This window comes from Pseudonaja textilis, chromosome 6, assembly GCF_049901715.1.
Source record: "Pseudonaja textilis isolate UNSWEBS1 chromosome 6, rPseTex1.2, whole genome shotgun sequence".
Lineage (NCBI taxonomy): Eukaryota > Metazoa > Chordata > Lepidosauria > Squamata > Elapidae > Pseudonaja > Pseudonaja textilis.
The window spans coordinates 33662349-33682537 of record NC_141995.1 but is presented as its reverse complement, the minus strand read 5'-3'; the positions used below and the strand labels follow the sequence as shown (position 1 = coordinate 33682537).

Below are 20189 nucleotides of genomic sequence, written 5' to 3'. Positions count from 1 at the left end.
TACAGTTATTTTATAGGGTTACTGATGAACATGCCAAAAACAGTGAGCTTTTTCTTGTGGGGATGATATGCTATGCAAGCAGACATTATTGTGCCTTCGCATTTCACACGAAGAGTTGTAAATGGGTTTTATTTGATGATGCTAATGTTAAAGAGGTAAGTTAGTTGTGGTATTGAATTTTATATAGAGGCATCCAAATAGCTCCTAAAGATAGTTAAACATATTTTATATAATGTTCTGACATCCTTAATTTTGATATTGAGACATGAAGTAATGTCTTGATATCAAAATTAAGGCAGTCAGAATATTTTATAATGCACATGACCTAAGGTGAAAGGTTTGGATGGGAGTGAAGGTTCGTTCTCCAAGCTTGTGGGTTGGTTTCTGTACATTTAATTACCAGGCTAGGTAACCTCTTCAGCGGAGTTTAGGAGACGTCTGTGTCAATGTTTTTCTGTTTATAAGGGCTTCAGGTGTGGGTGTGTAATGAGCATCTTGTGATGGGTCAGCTATGAGTCATCAGTGGGTCTTGTGATGAAATTATATCAGGTCAGAGTCATTGAGAGGTGAACTGGGGGGTGTCACTTGGGTTGGTTGATGGTGGTGCTGTGTCTGGTTGGCTGCGCAGTTGATTTGGATTCTGAAACCAATCCACAAGCTCAACAGTGAAAGTTCATCCTCATCCTACACCCGAGCTACAGATATTCACCACTATTGCAAATGAAAGGTTTAGGTTTGTTCTAAGTCGTGCAGGACTTTGTTGCTTCACTAACATGCATTACACAAAAGGGCTGTAGAGTTATTTTTCACATATCTAAACTATTTAAAGAAGTTTTGATTTGTTTGGATTGCTACTTTTTTTTAACTGATTACTTCTCTTTTAGGTTGGAACAAAATGGAAAGATGTGGTATCCAAGTGCATCCGGTGTCACTTTCAGCCATTGCTATTATTTTATGCAAACCCAGATGGTACGCCGGTATCAACAGAAGATGCACTTCAGCATATAATTCATTGGTCACATTATAAAGCCTCTGCAGGAAATGGAGAAGAATTTGGTAATAGAAATTTGAATATTTGCAACTTCATATTTATTTAGTAAGATGTGGAGATGCTTAATATGGTGTGAATAAACTGAAAATTGGCCTGCCAACATTATATCCGTAAGCCATCTTTTTTCCCCGCTCATTATACATGAAAGTCTTCTCTAGTTTTATCCTCAGACTGACTGTGTGGCAAGTTGGAGTAAAGATAGTAATTCTCCCAAAATTTTCCAGTTGACCGCATGTTTATTTTGTTTTTATTTTATTTAGCAATTTTATATACCAACCCATCTTACAAACATGACTTATAATAAATGGCATATAATAAACATTTTAAACAAATATATACAATCATTTTAAAACAATTAATCATAAATATAACTAAGAATGGGCCAACATCCTAAATACAATATAATCACTTGAGAACCTCCTGTGCCCATGGGATTCCCAAGGCTGCTAAAACAGGTTTTCTCTGAAACGCTAATAAAATTAGGCAATTGATTGAATGAACTTTGGTGCCCTTAACATTAATGTATTAATGCATAATTTTTTGCTGTCAGTTCTAGGGATAGAAAAGTTGTGGGATCTTTCGTTATTAAGAAATTGAGTCTGAGGCGTATTTAATTTTTCACATTGGATGGAGTATATGCAAGATAGATACATGATTTCCCCTCCGCCCCCCCCCGCCCCCCCCAAAAAAACCTCAGATACTAGCATTCTATCAGAGAATACATGTAGTTCATTGTTGAACTGTGGAGCCCTTGCTACTCTCTAAACTTGGTTGTTCTCTTATTTGGTTGTGGTTTCTTTTTTTTCCAATAACTAAATGTTTTTAAAACATGGGGTTTTTTAAGTCTGAAATGGAATTTTACTTTGAATTTATTTATTAGTAAACGATGAAGTTTGATCATTCTTCAAATATTTTTCCTATTAAATTTAAATTATGTAGTGTGCCTAGTATAGTTTTTATTCAGGCATTTATTTTTAATTTGTTAGGCAGGCTATTCATCAGAAAATCAATTTCAGAGATAAAATGAGTAAACTTTTTCTTCTTAAAAGTAATGTTTTTTAATGTTTCTTTTTTCTAGGATTTGAGAAATATACTTTTCTTAAATCAGATTGTGTAAAGGAGAATGGATTTGAAGAAACTTCTAACCAGAAGAGTAAAAAAGTTCAGCTAGAAAACTTTACTAGGAACTATACTCAACCTACTAATATCAGGGGGTCGAGTATGTATCATACATGGTTTTTTTAATTTCTGGGATGAATTATAGTTAGATTAATTGAAGGTTAACCATACATAATTTTTGTTCAGCTTTTAAAAATGTTATCATTACAAGTGATTGAACATTATATAAGCTAATTATATAAAATGTCTAGCAACATACCATGGTACAATGTTGCTCAAATTTTCTGAATCAGATCCTTTTGAAATTTCAATATTTCTACGTAAACATGACCTAAAATATAATATGTTCTCCATATAAATCAAGGATCTTCAAACTTGGCAAGTTTAAGACTTGTGTACCAAATCCCAGAATTCCTGAGCTAACGTGACTGCAAAAGGAATTCTGGGAATTGAAGTCCACAAGTCTTAAAGTTTGAAGACCCCTGACATAAATCTTCAAACTAGATAAAGAGAATCCAATGAAACAAATGAATCAAAAACAATATTTGAAATTACAGGCGGTCAACTTATAATTATTCATTAATGACCATTCAACATTACAATGGCACTGAAAAGAATATTAGATCTGGTCCTCAAACTTATGACCATTGCTGAATCTCCATAGTCATGTGATCAAAATTTTGACATTTGGCAACCAGCATGTATCTGCAGTTATTGCAGCATTTTGAGGTCACGTGATCACCATTTGCGGCCTTCCCATCTAGCTTCTGATAAGCAGTCAGTGGAGGAAGCTAGATTCGCTGAATGACTGAATGGTTCATTTAACAACTGTGGTAATTAACAACCAGGACAAAAAAAGATCAAAAAATTGTGCATGACTCACTTAATGACCACCTTGCATAGCAGTGGAAATTCTGGTGCCAATTGTGGTCATAAGTTGAGGACTACTTGTAGTTTCAAATAGTCTGATTATTCCAAATCCAGTCTGATTGTTCCAAATCCAGTTGAATATGGAGGGTATACTCAGTATATTTAAAAACCTAAGGGTTTTTTTAGAATTATTGGGTTCTTAACCCCAGAATCTATAATATATCATTTCTGGGAGTAGTCTTATTGTTGCTTTTCTCATTCCTGGTCTAAGTAAGCTTTGGAAAAGGGAAGGTATGAGAATGAACCTATATATGCTACTTCTTAAGATTTATCATTTTCAGTACTTTCTTCAGAAAAAAAAAGAAACCTGAGATCCAACATTTTTCCAATACCTTCTGAAGAAAAATTAGAGAATCCCCCCAAAATAGAGGATATAACCCACTGTTTTTTTTTAAATAATATGATTGTAATCTGTTAAGCATTATAGGTTGCAAGAGTTAAACTTCTTTATATCTGCTGAGGTTATTTTCTGTTCAAAAGTTTAGAGAAATTTGAATTAGATTGTCTTCTTGTCTCTTCCATTACTGTAAATGTGAACAGCATAATTCATTTATTGCTGCAGGTAAATTGGGACATAATGATCATAGGGAAAAAACAAAAGATCTTTCCAGAGAATGTGCTCAAAAGGCAGCTGAGATGAAAAGTAACCCATCATCATTAAGAAAAAATCCTGACAGAGGATCCAGGAGAGAATCTGGGAAACAAAAAGGTAACAGAATTTTCCTCTGGCTAATTCCTCCCATATACATTAAACCAATCTATCTTTGCCTTGAAATTCTAAGGAAATGAAAGATATTTTATATAAAGAAGAACGTATAAATGTGAATACTATAAATAAATCTGTTTTGGTACTTTGTTTAAGATCTATCAGGAGAAATACACACTAATCTTAAACCAGGATCACCACCTTCTGGAACTGGATTTAGGCATCATTCCAATGAACATCTATATGGAAGTCAAGGGAGAGGATCTTATCGACATGAAAAGGTGCACAATCAAATTAGATCCACTGTACAGATATTCAACTCAAATAAAACAGAAGATGGAGCGAAGGTGAACCGTATGAAAACTGACAACACAGCTGGTTATGAAACAGATAGTAGCCAAGATTCCAAAGATAAAGGAAGCATCAGTAGCAGCAGAAGTCGAAGCAGAGGCTGGAAACCCATGCGAGAAACACTGAATGTTGATAGCATCTTTATTGATTCAGAGAAAAGAGAGCACAGCTCAAAATCCAAGCTAAATGCAAGCAATAAACCAAAACATGAAAAGGAGCAGAGTTCAATCAACTGCCCCAAAGAAATTCAGAGCCTGAAGGGTCTGATGACTATATATGAAGATGAAGGAAAACAAGGAGGAAGCCAGAATTCACTGGATTTGGAAAAGAAACGAAATAGAGAAAAAACAACAGGATTTATAGAGAGAAAGGCTCATCCTGATAATTGGCAGGCACAAAGGACTGAATCTGGCTATGAAAGCAGTGATCATATCAGCAATGCATCTGCTAATTTGGATTCACCAGTTGCTGAAGGAAACAGCTCAGTTGATCCCAACAATCTGAAAGAAAACATTTTCTGCAGGTAATGATATTAAATATGTATTTGTGATTGTACAAAGTACATATACATTATTATATAAGAATACCAGAATACAAACAACCCTACCAAATTTTAACTTTTAAAATGAAATAGACATTCTTTTTTAATAATAATAGACTTCATGGTATTCCAATTCTGTTGGTAATTAAAAGCTTGAGAGAAAAGAAATACAAAACCAATTGTGTAATAAGTAGAATTCCTTCCATTGATTTTCTATTTATATTTGAGTATAAATTATAGAAAATATTTGCTAATTTATCAAATCAAATCTTTACTATGGACATTATGTAGATTTCCTATATTGGAGGGGGGGAGTTAAACACATTTTATTAAGATCCAGATGTAACATTACTTATATTTAGATGGCAGTATTTAAGTTATTTAAATAGAATAACGACACTGAGTTTTGTAAAATATTAAGATTATAATCATGTAAAATATTGTCACTTTCTTTTTTCCATTTAATTTTTCTTTAGTTGGGTATGTTCTCTTGATGATTGCTTTATATTGCCAGTTATAATAGAGGGTAATAGGGGTGAGAGAAAAGAGGAACAAGGTTTGACTTTATATAAAATACATTTCTTTGTTGAAATTCTAGACTGCTGTGTAGAAATAGTTAGCTGTTTTTTAAAAGTTTCAGTAGAATGTTTCAGGGTTGGTGAATTCTGTTATACTATTTGTACAGGCAGTTGATAATTAGTGTATCCTTTTTCATAGTGACCAAAATCTATCAGTTAGATATTCTGGAAATGTCTTGCAGTCTTTCTCCCAGCTGAACAAAAACTCTTTGGAAGGTAAAGTTAATATATGTGTTTCGTCATCTTATTGAATTGTTAATTGATTTCTGAGTATTAAAAAATGTATTGTTTAAATGTTAGGGTTATTATAACTTACTATCTACAAATTCTTTCTTGATACAAATTGGCAGGTTTTCTAGCAAATTACTTATCAATTCTTGAAAAAAAACTAGTACCCAATTTGTGGAAATTTATGTTCAAATAATAATTAAAAAATAAATAAATGAGATTTATTCTCAACTTCTAAAATATTAATGTTTCATTAATAGTGGCAATAAAAGTGCAGTTCTAACATCAGACATATTAATATGACTAGAACATAGAGTCAAAATTCCTTTTGAGCTGTGTCTGATTTTAACCATGCATGGATCTTCATGTCAGCAGAAGAGAAAAATAACACATCTATTTTTATATTAGTTGGAATTCTGAAGGCACAGCAGCGAGCTGCTCTCATTGAATGTTTGCCACAGTGCTGCTATATTGGGAGTATTTGGTTGCAAGCTTGCACTGCCACCTCCTGTTGAAGATATATAGTAATTTAATAATAATAATAATAATAAATAATAAAATAATAATAATAATAATAATAATAATAATAATAATAATAATAATAATAATAATGTTTCATGGAGTTTCAAGATACTTTGTTACTTTTATCTAATTTAAAATAGTACCAGTACCAGTAAAAAATGTATGTTGGCTTGAAAATGTATTTAGAAAATATTTTCAAAACAATATCTCATAGGATAATTTAATTATATTTGGCCCTTTAAACATTTACTTATTTATGCCTAATTACCATTATCTAGTCAGGGAAAACAAATAGTAGAAATACCCTTTCAGATCACACATCTGTAAATGTAGCAGATGTAGGATTAAGCTATCTTGCCTTTTTCTTTTAACATTAATTTTACATGTTGTTTATCATGGTAGGTTCATATTGATGTTTATACAGATAGTTCTCACTTAGCAACCAAAATTGGGACCGTCAACTCAGTCATTAATCAAAGTGATTGCTAAGTAAAACCAAGACTGTGCTTCAGTTTTTCTTACTTCAGTTTTCCTTTGCTTTATACGGTCATAAATGTGAGACTTGATCATAAGGTGACTTTTTCATTATTATTGTAACTGATTAAACAAGGATTACCTATAGCTGGAGTTGGAAAAGACCATTAAGCTCTGTAGTATAATCCCTGCTTAATTTAAGAAACCAAATAACAGTATTACAATATGGGGATGCTACAATGGTCATTGGTGTGAAAAACTGTCATAAGTCACTTTTTTCAATGCCGCTGTAACTTTGAACGGTCACTAAATGAATTGTTGTAAGTCAAGGACTACCTATAACTGTCTTTTCTTTATTTTTAAGTCTAGGATACATATTGCAGTACACATTTGAAATTGAGAACTCTTGCTTTTCATTCTTTCTTCTAGTATTCCAATTTCCTAACTTCCTTCAAATCTAGCTGTGTTTATAATAATAATCTAAGAATGTTGAACCCATAGTCTTGCAGGTGTTACTGACTTAAAATTCTTCAGCAGTTCCAGCCAACAGGGCTAAATGAGAAGGAATGCTAACATTGTAGTTTGGCAGGATCTTTTGTGGGGATTCTCCAGTCCAGTTGTAAGTCAACAGCAGACAAACGAGCAACCAGTTTGAAAAGTTCCGTAGAACATGGCACTGAAAATGTTCAGCGAGCCAAATATTATTGTTGGCCTATATCTGTGTCAAATGCATACATATTTTTTGTGTTGAAAACTCTGGGTTTGAAGGAGTTTATGTTAGGTTGATTTCCTTAGGGTCTGAAAGGATCTTTTGAATATCTTGAATGTTATTCACTGTTAATTATGGCATTTCAAAGGATAATTTTGAAAAACGTAGATGAACAAATGTTGATACTTTTACCTTGAATTTTAAAATTATGAGTGTTATGATGGAAGGATTTGCCTGTACCAGTCTAACTTAAGTAAATCTTAACTATGAAGGAATATGTTGAAAGTAAATAACAAAGATTGTTTTTCAGCACTGAGGAAAGATGAAGTTAATACGCATGTTAACTACAAGCCACCTAACTTCTCATCAACTTCTCATCTGCAGATACAAAGGTAATTTTTACCTATGCACCTTGTAATGTGTAGCAGGGATATGTTATATTATGTATGGCTCTATAGGTCTCCAGATATTCCTTGGAGTTCTGAAATTACTCTCTCCAATTCTAAACAGCATGTCCTATTTTTTTTGCAACTGCCATATACTAAGACTACTGGCAAATACCTTGCTTTCAATTTAGATTGGTAGCAAATTTTCACATTGGGGATGCATTGGGGTTTCAATGACTTCTGTAAATAGGTATAGGCGGTCCTCCACTTATGACTGGTCAAAGTTGCTATGCCCCCCCCCCCAAAAAAAAGATATTTATGACCTAGTTCCAAAGTTCTGAGGGCTGCCCACCACCACCACAATACCCTATTTGAGTGCTTATCAACCAACCTTCATTTACAGCTTGCTGACAGTGTCCTCTGGTAACTGAAAAACCTGATATTTACTTCAAGGTTTTAGCAAAAACATCCCATACTGAAAAATGGGTTCGTCTAATGACTGCAGTGTTTGCTTAATGACCACTAAAAAGGTTATAAAATCTGGTTGGTCAAATGTTAGGACCTTTACAACTTAAACAGTAATAACCAGGCTCCATTACTGTTGTAAGTCAAGGTCTACTTGTGTTATATGGAGTCTTCTATTTTTCTAATGCCAGATAAAATCAATATTGCACAGGTGAATATTTGAACAACAGAAAAAGATTAAGTACTATAACTTACCATTTTAGAGATGTCAAATACATTGTCAAAAAAGGAATGTGGTATCTATATCATCTTTTCTTCAACTATGACAAAATCTGTGAAAAACTAAGTTTTTATGTTCATGCTCACATGCTGCACTCTTCTGTTACTATCCAGGCCATTCAGACTCACAGATAGGGAGCAGCTTATGTTCATTAGTGATCTAAGATTGATTACATTCTATTGCTTTCCTCCATAAATATGAACTATTATTTTTATTTGTTCAGAAAAAAATAGGATTATACTAAAGTGCTGTATTAGCATGGGATTTATATCTGTGTAAGAACAATTCCTTTGAAATAGAGCTATCTTAATCCCACATTTTGTTTTTCATAATGGTCAAACTGCCCGTGCTCACAAAGTAGACACATATCTCTCTACTGCTTTTGTTATTCTACATTTAGTATTTGGGGACATGTTATCTTAGAGATAACATTTACTCTTTAAGACCCTTTGAAAAATTTCCATGAATTTACCTAATCCCTTTTACGAACTATCAGAATTGGTGGCCATCATCATGTCCTGTGGAAATGAATTCCATAAGTTAATTATGTTTTAGATTAGAGGAAGGGTTCCCAACTTCTAGACCACACTGGTACTGGACCGTGGCCCATTTGGAACTGGGCTGCACAATGAGTGCATGCACAGCTCCACTTGAGTGAGCAGCAGGCATGGGTGCTTGCAAGTGAAGCTATATTTGTTTGAGCAGCTGGCACACACATCTGCTGCTTATGCAAATGAAGCTGCGTGCAAAAGTGTACTCGTCTGCCGTTCACCCAGGACCATCCCCCCCCCCCCCTTGCTGCTGCCGCCACCAGTACACAAAGTGGAAAGGTTGGGGACGCTGTTTTAGAGGAAGAATTGTTTCCTTTTGTATACTTTAAATCATCTTCCAGTTATTCTGACTAGGTAGCCCATGGTCATAGTAATTTTTTGGGGGTGGGGGGGGCTTTTTCTTGTTCACTTTGTCCATGTCATGTATGATTCAATAAACTTGATCATATCCATTGTTTTTCCAAGCTAATAGTAGCTTACGTCACAGAGAAGATATTTGAACTCCTGATTATTTTGGTATTCCACTTCTGTATCTTTTCCTGCTTTATTATATCCTTTATTATATCCTTGCAAAATCCATGCCAATTTTTATTCAGCAAATCTTCCTCTTTGTTCTTAATTCCTTTGATTCCTTTCCCTGAAACAACTGCTAATATAACTGGCTTATAATTCCTTTTAAAAATGGCTGGCTTCTACACCTCTGGGACCGAGTTTGATTTGAGCATTGGTAAATTAATGAAACCATTATGAAAGAATACCAGCAACAGCTATTTATCAAATGCAAGTTCCACTTACAATAAAAACAATGTTCATATTCTTGGACCTTTTCTCCTGCCTGTGTAGTGTAATGGGCCTGAAGTTACTCTATTTTTGGCATAACAGATAGTTTCCATCTGTCTTTTGTTTTTTTGGAAACCGAGATAGTCTGGTTTCAGACTACTTGCCTGTAGTTTTCACAGAACTGTTCCCCTATTATCAGCTTTCACACTTTCAGAAATAACACAAGTGACAGATTGTTGGAACTGAACACCTACCAGCAGCAATCTTTCACTTAGGAAACTACAAAAAGGAAAATCCTCTGACTCTTGCCCGAGATTATGCAGTCTGTCCTGCCCCACAGTAAATAGAACAATTGATGATTTTTGTCCTGTTGGCTGGTGACCCTGGATGGATGGAATATGAATTCAGGAAAATCTACCAATCACGGCTCTTGTATTGTCCCAGAGTTAATTTGTAAGGGTGAGATTACTCTCAAACCTTGTTATTTAAACAGATTAGAAATTGGCCATTGGACAATGCAGATTATATCTGATGGCTAAACATACATATGAAAATGAGGCAGCAAAGAATCTATTACTTTGGGAATAGGAATCGGGTATTGTATCCTAAAACATGTTTCTAGATATCTCTAGAATTTTCAATTCATTCAGGGGTTTTAAAGTCAGTACTATTTTTCAGGGGGATTTAAATTTTTTCAAGTTATAGAAACTTAGCTAAAAAACTAAACCTGGAACTACTGATCAAAAGTTAAAGCTCTCATGATAGAAAATTGACTGTTTCAGTGAACTTTTTTCCCCCTTTTTCTTTTGATCTTAGGCTCTCACAAAACTCTTGAGTTCTATGGAATAGTTTGAAAATCATTGGTTTATTGTATCAGTTTATGTCAAATGTCATGTAGACATATATTTGACATCATGTAATAAAAGGGAGAAGCACTCCCATCTTTTGATGACTTTCTTTATATCAACTATCATTGCAATCTTTTTATTTTTTATAAATGTTATATTTTCAGAGCCTAAAGCACTGGCTTTGTCTGGCAACTAGACAGACATTAATGCATAGTTAATGGAGACAGACAATCTGAATGTTTCTTCCATAATTTCCCTCTACCAGTTTATTGTCTATCGTAGTTTCTGGCTGATTTATTTTTTTTCCAAGAGTGTTTGCTGTCTTTACTGATTTAAGTCATGAATATAAAGCCTGTTTATACCTGTATACTTGTTTACAAAATTCTGGATTCTGCAATATTGCCATGTTTGCATCTGACTAGATTCTTTAAAACTTACAGGCTTACCTCAACCCCACCATGAAATAACAAAGATTATTTTATTTTAGTGATTTCAAATAGAATTGGATTATATTTACTGTTTTGCAATAGTTATATTAATACTTACATCCGTAAATATTTTGCTTTCTAGGACTGACATACCAGATTGCAATAAGAAGTCTTTACCTACGTTAACAGTGCAGACAGCTTTAAAAGATCACATTGAAAAAGAAATAAGAAACAGTACAATCAATGAGCAAAGCTCTTTACCACAGTCTGGTGAAAATGTACCTACTGAGACAAATACTTATAGTGCTGACAGTTCAGTTTTTTCTTATATTGGAGAGCATGGAATCATTTCTGAAAGAGTTCAAAACAACTGTGAATCTTCATCTACCAGTTTGCCAGTCCCCTGCCCAGTATCTCATACAAAGACCGTTAATTCTACTCCTGCTCTTGCATTTTTCTTACAACAGAATAAAACCAAGCCTTGTTGTACTGAATCTGCTCCCTCTACTGGACATAAAACCAGCATGTACAGGAACAAGTATGATGATGCAACAGAAACAGTTTACCAAAATCTTCCACCACCTTTACCACCAAAGAAATATACTTTGTCCCATTTGCATGGCATAGAACAAGAATCCACTGTGGAGTTAAACTTTAGAGATCATCCAAAAATTGAAAAGCAAGTTGCTATTGCTACTTCAAAAAGTATACCAGAAACAAGTTCATTTGGAAATGAAGAAAGATTAAAAGCATTTCATTGCAATGAGTCCTCTAAGATGAGTTTTTCACCAAGTTCGTTAGGAAAGGATTTATGCACCATATCCAGTAATCCTTTAAACAAACAGACTTGTTTTATTGAACCAAATTCTAGTTCCCTGGATGCAAATGCAAATGATGTTATATCACTTACTACTTATTTCTCAGTTGATAACTGTATGACCGATACCTATAGAATTAAATACCACCAGCGACCAAAACTGTATTTTGCAGATACTAGTGGGACAAACAAAGAGAGATCTTTGTTAGCCACTGGAATGCAGTTGGACACGTCTTACCACCACACTTCTGAATCAAACCATCCCACAGCTCAGCAAAAGCATAAATAATATTGGAAATGTGTAGTGTAATACGAATGATTTGGGGATGAATATAAATCCTTAGAACTCCAACCTAATGTGATGTTTAAGTTTACATACTTTAGCTACATTTCATTTGGAAAGTACACATTAATGAACTGTCCCTTGCATGTGCATGTGGGATCAAGAAATATCAAAGATGGTTTTATCTTGTGGAAATGCTGGTTTTGCATAAGTTCAATTAAAGTGGCTATTCTTTTAAATGAGGAACTTATATTTAAATTGCTTTCATATGATAAATAGATGAAGCTTTTTTAAAATAAAAGCTTGAATACCATTTCTTTTAAAAATGACTTGATTTAGAACATTTCAAAATACCATAAATACATTTGAAAGTAGGTTTTGGATTTGATTTCCATAGTTGGTTAAAATTTCACACTAATTATAGCACTTTTATAGGTTATAAAAACCTAAATCATGTATCCATTTTCAATTCCCATATGAAGACCATAGAACATTTTTAAGTATTTAAATTTATTTTAAATGTTAAATTCTCATGAAAAAATATTTCACAAAATTTGAAATGGAGAGTGTGATATATCATCTCAGAGAAGCCCTTTTACAGATAAGTTGACCCTCACCAGTGTGTAAAGTAATTTGTACTGCTTTAAAGAAACATGATTGAAATAGAAGGATTATTCTTATGCACCAAAGGATACATGCAATAACAAGGTAGTATGATCTTTATAATGGCCTTGAGAGTTTTTGTCTCCTTTTGAAAATTGTGTTCTTTATGAAAAGTTTGCCACAAAAGGAGATTTTTAATGATATGAAATGTTTACATGCATTTTTTTTTTCATGTAAAGGCACTTTCAAGCTTGCTATGTAAAAATTGAATATAGTCTACATACACTGTACTACCTCAGTATGACAATATGGGATTATTTTTAGTACGTATGTATAGCATATATTTATATATACACATACGTGTGTGTGTGTATGCACACGCGTACTGTATATATTATGCTTAGTGTATGTACACACACACACACACACACATATATATATACACACACACACACAAAGTATGTGTTGTGTGTCATGTGTGTATATATCAGAAGTGTGTCAAACACTTCAGTTTTGAAATGCTCCCTTTCAAGTGAAAGATATAGAGAGAGCCTTATTGGTTGATATAGATGGGCTGCATGTTGTAGCAATTTTCCAGGCTTTTGTGTCTGATCTCATTTTGTAGTTATGACTTCCTTGTGAACTGATTAGCTCCAGGACAAAACTTTCACAGTGTGAAATATTGCATTTTCTACACAGTTACAAGTGTATTAAATTGGCTTCCTAAGAAGCATGATTCGTGTTAATGAACTGAATAGCCAGAGAGTAACAAGGAAAGTATTTATGAAATACTTAAAAATTCTGGTTGTGAGATATTTAGAACTTTTGTAAGAAAGTGAAAAAGTGCATTAAATGGGTATTCACTTCCCCTTATATTCAGGTACTCTTAATTAGAAATTTAATAGTCACACTACTGTTTGCCATATGAGAGTAGCAGCATAAGAAATTTTATGACAGAATTATTTTAAAACTCCTTGTTAGACAAATCAATAATCTGTTAAATGCTGGAAGCATATGCTGATATTAGAAATATGCACAGAATGATATATAATCATTAAAAATTTACATTTTTTGTAGACAAATATTAACCATTTATCTATTTTCTTGAATCAGTTATGCAGGATCTCATTATCTTTTAAATATTTGAAATAATGCCTTAATGAAGTCTTAGATTTTATTTTAATATACAGTATATATTATGGTAGCTAGAGTTTTAAACAATAGTTTCTTGCATTGTGCAGTATTTTAAATACAAAAATTATGCATAGCAGTTGTTTGTAATAAAAATATTTAAGTATATTGTTGGGCTGCAAAAATGTGATAAATTGTATAAATATATTTTTATATTAAAGCTGCTGTAGAGAATATTTAAATCATTGCATGTATAAAAAGTACTCTGATTTTCTTAAAACCTTTCTTTGATACTACCAGCAGAGGCACAAAGATGGATTCTGATCAATTCAGGCCGAAGATATTCCTTTTTAAAGATTGAAATGGAATATATATGCAGTTGTTAGGTAAAAATGTATGACACTGTAACTTTAAAAAAAAAATTATAAGGATTTTCTATTAAACTGACTACAAAGATGGTCCTAAAAATGTAAATATGTTTTAGTTTTTAGCATGATAGCTGCTATGTATTTTGGAATACTCCATTATAAGTTTGCACTATAATTGGATTAATACAAATGCAAATTGTGACTTTGGCCAAATGGGGAAAATGCTATTACAATTGGTGATTGGGCCTATTCAGAACATTATTAGTAGTGTAAAATAGTGGTACTTGCATGCTTCCCTTCAATAAGGAATATGATTATGTTAAAGTTCCACATTTATGTTAATGAAGGAGTCTTCCTGCTCTCTAAATTTTCAGGGACAATGTCTGAAAAATATTGGCAGTGCTTGACTTACGACCATTTGTTCAATGGCCCTTTGAAGTCACAATGGCCCTGGAAAAAGTGGCTTGTGACCACGTCTGGCACTTAACCACCATTGTAAAAATTGCTCTATCATATGATTGTGATCTGAGTATTTGATCCCTGTTGAAGTGTCATGGGATCACCATTTGTGACCTTCCCTGTCAGCTTCCGGTAAAGTCAATGGGAAAGATGGTAGGGAAAGTTGCAAGTCAGTCACCTTTTCCTTAAAAACTAGTGATTTGCTTAGCGGCAAAAAGCTCATAAAACTGGGTCAGGCCACGTCTCATTTAAAACTGCATTGCTTAACAACAAATTTTCCAGCTCCAGTTGTGGTCCTAAGTTGAAGACTACCAGTAGGTCTAGTGACTAAGAGATGAGATTAAGGCAGAGGCCTGGAGTTCTTGTCCTGCCTTAGATACAAAACCCAACTGAGTGACTTTGAGGCAAGTGGTCTCTCAGCCTTAGAAAGAAGGCACTAGCAAAATATTCTAGAAAATTGCAATCACGATTTAAGTTGAAGGCCCCAAACAAATTTTCTTACCCATATCTTCAATTTAGTCTTGACTCCTGACAAGTCCCTGGACAAGGCCTTTGCTGTCTTGACATTTTTAAAAGTAGTTTACCATTACCTTCCTAGGATTAAGAAAGAGTAAGCTGGTCCAAGTCGCCCAGCTGACTTAGTGCCTAAGGTGGAACTAGAACTCTGCTTTTTAGTCTGGTCTGGCTTTAACCACCACACCAAACTGACTGTCTTAACTATGAATGTTACTCCACATTGTTGGTTTCTTGTTATGACTTAGCTTTTAATCTTATTGGTATCTATCATGCTAGAGTGCTGTTTCAGAAGTTACTGGTTAGTTTAAAGCATGTAGTTAGCATATTCATGATTACAAATAAAACAGAAGTAACTTCATCTCAGAGTAACTATAAAATTAATTTTTGATATTTTAAGTTTTTTTAAATTAAAAAAGTCACTTCATTCCTGATATGCAGGTAATAAGTAATAATGTAATGCCTTTATAGGTAAAAATGGAACTATAAGTACTGGAATCAAAGTGTTCAACTGAAAACTGTTACTGAAGTAATTTGAATTTGTAATATTTATGTAAACACTAATGTGAATTACCTCTGTTAAGACTATTACTGTATTTTAAAAATGTAAAGCAAATGTTCATTTCTGTATAAATGAGAAATGTTGGATTTGTGAGTATATGTGCTTTAAAGAAATATAAAAGTCTTAATAGACCATTTTTGCACAAATTTATTGCTATCAAATAAGGGGAACTTGGTCAACTGGCTATATAGTCTTAATATTTGCTTCCAATATTTGATTTTTTAAACTTTATTTTTATAATTGTTCCCTTGAGACTATAGATTTGTATGGCTTTTGTAATGTTATATACATTTAACGTGATATAGAGGAATATCTTTTTAAAACTTTTAAAAAATTTAACACTGTTTAAAATTGTCCTGCATGTACCTGCTGATAAAACAAAAATAAGATATCCAATATCTCTCTGCTTAGTTTACATATGTATAATTTTTCTGTGAATCAGGAGCACACTATTATTTTTTAGTTTTAAGAATACAGTGCTGCTCAGTTTGAGAGAGTAAATATTTGCTAGCAAATAATAGTGACCAAACACCTGGTAAAAATATAACACTTGCATTCTGCTCCGTATCATATTCAGTATCACCTCTTAACTGCAGTTGATTTATATTTCTGTAAAAGCAGATGAAATTCTATCAAATGAATACTTGTTAAATCCTTATGCATTTAAATAAGCCGGTTTTTATTTAACTGCTAAGCTTACCAAGACTCCAAATGTTTAAATGGATAGGGATGGACATACTATCAGTATAAAAGATTCTAAATAACATTACTAGATATATTTAATAAATATGTAAATTTAGGTAAATCATAGTATGGATTGTTTTACTTGAATTCACATGTAATGGTTTTCTCATTCAGAGTGTGGCTATGAATCGCCCATTTCTTTAAGACACTTATCCATTCTGAATAGTATTAGACCCAACAGTAAAGCAAGTAGCGGTGAATTCAGTTCTATTCATACGCCTTATAACTCTCTTACATATTACACTGACTTTCTCAACTAAGAAAATTGAGAACTTAGTATTTTGGGGCACATTCCTATTTGCTTGTTCAGAATTTGAGGAGAAAAATTCTAAATATTCAGTTTCTCAGTGAAGAAAATGATTGTATTGCTATTATTGCTGTACTTTGTAAATGCAGACCAGAATTTTATGCTAGGAGTTCATAGATTACTATTACAGAGATATTCCTCTCCAGTCCACTTGGATGGTAGTACAGAGTTGATTGCTGAAAATAGATAACTTCAAACTTAATTGAACAGTTCAATGATAGTGTTATATTTAATGTAAGGCACAATTTGCACTTATTGAATAATGTGAAACATGACAGTTCATCATAGAGCAAGTTCACCACATCCAATTGCTCATCAAAAATATGTCAATACTTCAAATATAGAAAGAGCAGTTATTATTGAGATTTCTGATGAAAGAGTTTTCCAGTGTTGTTTTATTTTGGTCGTGAAGCAAGAGCAGCTAAAGGAGTAGCATTAGCTGGTTTTTCTTGAAGGCAGTCTGATTGTCTGCAGTATAAAGAAAACAAAAATTAAATCAATCAGTGAAAAAACCTGTACCCAATATAATGTGCATCAGAATTCTAACCGTGTTTCTCCAACAATACGGCCTCCCCCAATAGGAAGTCCCAGCATGCTTTATAGGCATAAAATCAAATTACGCCCCTCCCCCCAATTTAAGGCCTATATTAAACATGTGAAATGAGGGGGAATGGGGGGGCTTCCCATTAGGAAGTACTTTTGTGGCATACCCAGATATGGTGCTGCCTGCGCTGAACTTGGCCTTGGTGGGGCACTTCGTATCGGGAGACCTTCCACCACCGTTGCTTTCCCTTCTCCCCGTGCTGCCGCGGCGTTTAGAGCAACGCCGTGGCGTTTCGCACAACCACGTGTGACCAGCCAGGGCTCCTCCCTGCAACCGGAGCCCGGCGGAAACACTCAGCTTCAGGCGCTCCTGTCGCTGCCTTCCCTTCACCATCGAAGGCAAAGCCAATTCTTTTAAAAATGACGCCCTACTACCAGTATGAAAAAGACTCCCCTGCCCAAGAGGGCAGCCCAACCCCACATGGGGAGGCGAATCTCCCGGAGCCGCAGCGCAGGAACAGCCCACCCTGGGAGAAGCGCCCAGTTGCCATCCCTGCCTGGTGCCGGGCAGAGCATGAAGAGCTTCGCCTGGAGCGCCCAGCGCAGCCGGCAGGCGGGCCCTCCTGTCCAGTGGTGGAGCTCTCGCCAAGGCAGCGAGCGCCTCCCTGCCAGACCCTCCGCTCATCCCGCCAGAGCCGGGCGGGCTGGGCAGATCCGGGAAAGCGAGCTGCGGGTGTGCGCCCTCCTGCCAACCAAAAGAGCCGGGCCGACCTGAGCTTGATTTCTTTCCCATGGCCTGCACGTGACACATCCGGCCCACAGGCCGCCAGTTTGACACCCCCTGGTATAATGCTATGGAGCCATAAGAAGACATAACCAGTCAGCCATTTTTTTTTTCTTTATGGCATAAAGTGATTTACATTTTTACTTGGTCTGTCTTGATTGCAACAAGTAAAAAACAATCATATCCATTAAGATATAAATGGCATTACATTTTTTAATTGCAAAAAAATCTATTTTCTGAATTAGTCCAACATTCTCAATCAATAACTCCAAAATCAAACCATTTAAAATTGATTTTTTTCAAACACACACACAAAATCCCTGTTTTGAAAACTTGATACTTCATAAATACAATTGTTAAAAAGTTTTAAACATATCGCTTCCTTAGAATTAGACATATTTATCTCCCTCATATATTTACAGTGTTTACTATTGTTTGTTGCTACACTATGTCCTGAAATGTACAACAGTAATATTTGGATATCAAACTTTCATAATCACTTTCATTCATTCTTTGCCTCAGCAATTTTAGATACCATCTAAAACTTTCCAGTAGATGCAAATTCAGGCAGCTGTATTCTTCCTATGAAAACATAGGAAAGAAACAAAAAGGCTACAAACTATCCCCTCCAGCAGTCAATGTTTAGATAACTAAGGATTAACACCAGATAATCAGGCAAAAAAAAAAACCAATCAAGAAATCACCAAGAAAGCCCCACACAGACACTAATGGTATTACCTAGTCATGTAAAGAAACATGCAAATAAACACAAAAGCTTATGGAGCACCAAGAACTCCACAGTTCAACCCTGAGCTACACATACTGCTGAAACAGGACTAGCTATTTAGTGGCAAAATGCTTAAGAATTAAATTGCTTCTTAGCAAGAAGGGAAAGGAAACTGGGTCCTGGGGTTGAATATTTTGGAGCACAAAAAGCATCGGTATTAAAGGAAAGGGAACTACCTGCTCCAGCTTGAGGAAAAGGGAATTATAATCAGGTTGGTACATGTTGGTACAATGACAAGACCTGCAAACAAGCAACAGATAAAAGCAGCTGCAATAAAGGTGTGGCAAAGCATTTCAAATGAGCAAACTCAGTAGTTATGGTCTTGGGTTATAGACTTCATGCAGTCATTGACTGCAAAGGATTTTCATCCAACTATTAAAAACAATGTTTATATTTGTAATTATGTTAGTTTGTTCCATCTTTAAATGTTAAAATGGCTGTAATTCCTCAATGTTAAACGCCACACTTTTTGTCAAATCTCTTGAATTAAAGCTGACTGCTTCCACTTTACTCACATCTTGACCATTTCATTTCAAATTCAATGTGTACGGAGGCCAAATGCCCCCCAAAATTACCATTGTCCCAATATATACAAACCTGACAGCATCTGGACTTAGGCAAATGCATTGGTTGTATTTCTTTAAGTGTTACGCAATGTGTTCCTCTAACTCTTTTCTGTTTGATCATTTTCCTATTAAAACTATAGTGAATTCCATAATTTCTCATCCACCACATTAAAATGTTTTGGCAGTTTAAGACTTATTAGGCTCTTCAACTTAACATCAATTCGTGTCCGCACATCCCAAAAGATGTGAGACCGCACATCCCAAGCCCACACCGCCGGCTTCACTCGATTTATACGAAACTCCAAAGCGCTCAAACGGCATCCTGCCGATTTCTCTTCAAACCTTGAACTCCTGGGACTCCGTTATCCCCCCGTGTCCCCAAGGCGTCTCCTTCGTTTTCCTGCGCCGCCGCCGCCGCCCACCCCACTTTCGACTCACCCCTCCGATGCTGCCGCTAAGGGAGCAAATAAACGAAGACGAAGAGTACGAGGTCGAAGAGGATCATCAGCCAGAGGTCCAGCCAGTAGGACGTCCCGGAGAGAGGGGGCCCGCAGGAGATGTTCTGCCTTGTTTCGGCCACCTCGGCTGCGAGCCGGTCCGGTTCATGTTCAGCCTTTCGGCGGCCTCGTACCTCAACGCCTTCCGCAGCCTCCATTATCCCCCCTCACACGGAAAAGGATGACTTATTCTACGAAACCGCGCCCGGCGTACATAGGACAGTTTATCACCATAGAGATAAAAAAAAAGGAGAGGCGCAATAGTCAAGTTTCCGGTA

The 20189-nt window shown here is 35.1% G+C and overlaps 1 protein-coding gene and 1 long non-coding RNA gene across 2 annotated transcripts in view; one reads left to right on the top strand and one right to left on the bottom strand.

Annotated features, from left to right (window-relative positions):
* USP53 (ubiquitin specific peptidase 53) overlaps positions 1 to 16488 on the top strand; it is a 25787-nt gene extending 9299 nt beyond the window's left edge. Inside the window, 9 exon segments of the mRNA XM_026697964.2 lie at positions 6 to 155; positions 885 to 1056; positions 2130 to 2270; positions 3663 to 3809; positions 3963 to 4680; positions 5416 to 5492; positions 7520 to 7601; positions 11090 to 12049; positions 12051 to 16488. Of these exon segments, the coding sequence (XP_026553749.2) occupies positions 6 to 155; positions 885 to 1056; positions 2130 to 2270; positions 3663 to 3809; positions 3963 to 4680; positions 5416 to 5492; positions 7520 to 7601; positions 11090 to 12049; positions 12051 to 12069 (2466 nt within the window). The 3' untranslated portion in view covers positions 12070 to 16488.
* Positions 16342 to 20189, bottom strand: LOC113434678 (uncharacterized). The gene is made up of 2 exons (XR_003373836.2): positions 19853 to 20189; positions 16342 to 17202 (listed from the first exon to the last, which is right to left on the bottom strand). It is a non-coding gene; the product is annotated as an uncharacterized LOC113434678 (long non-coding RNA).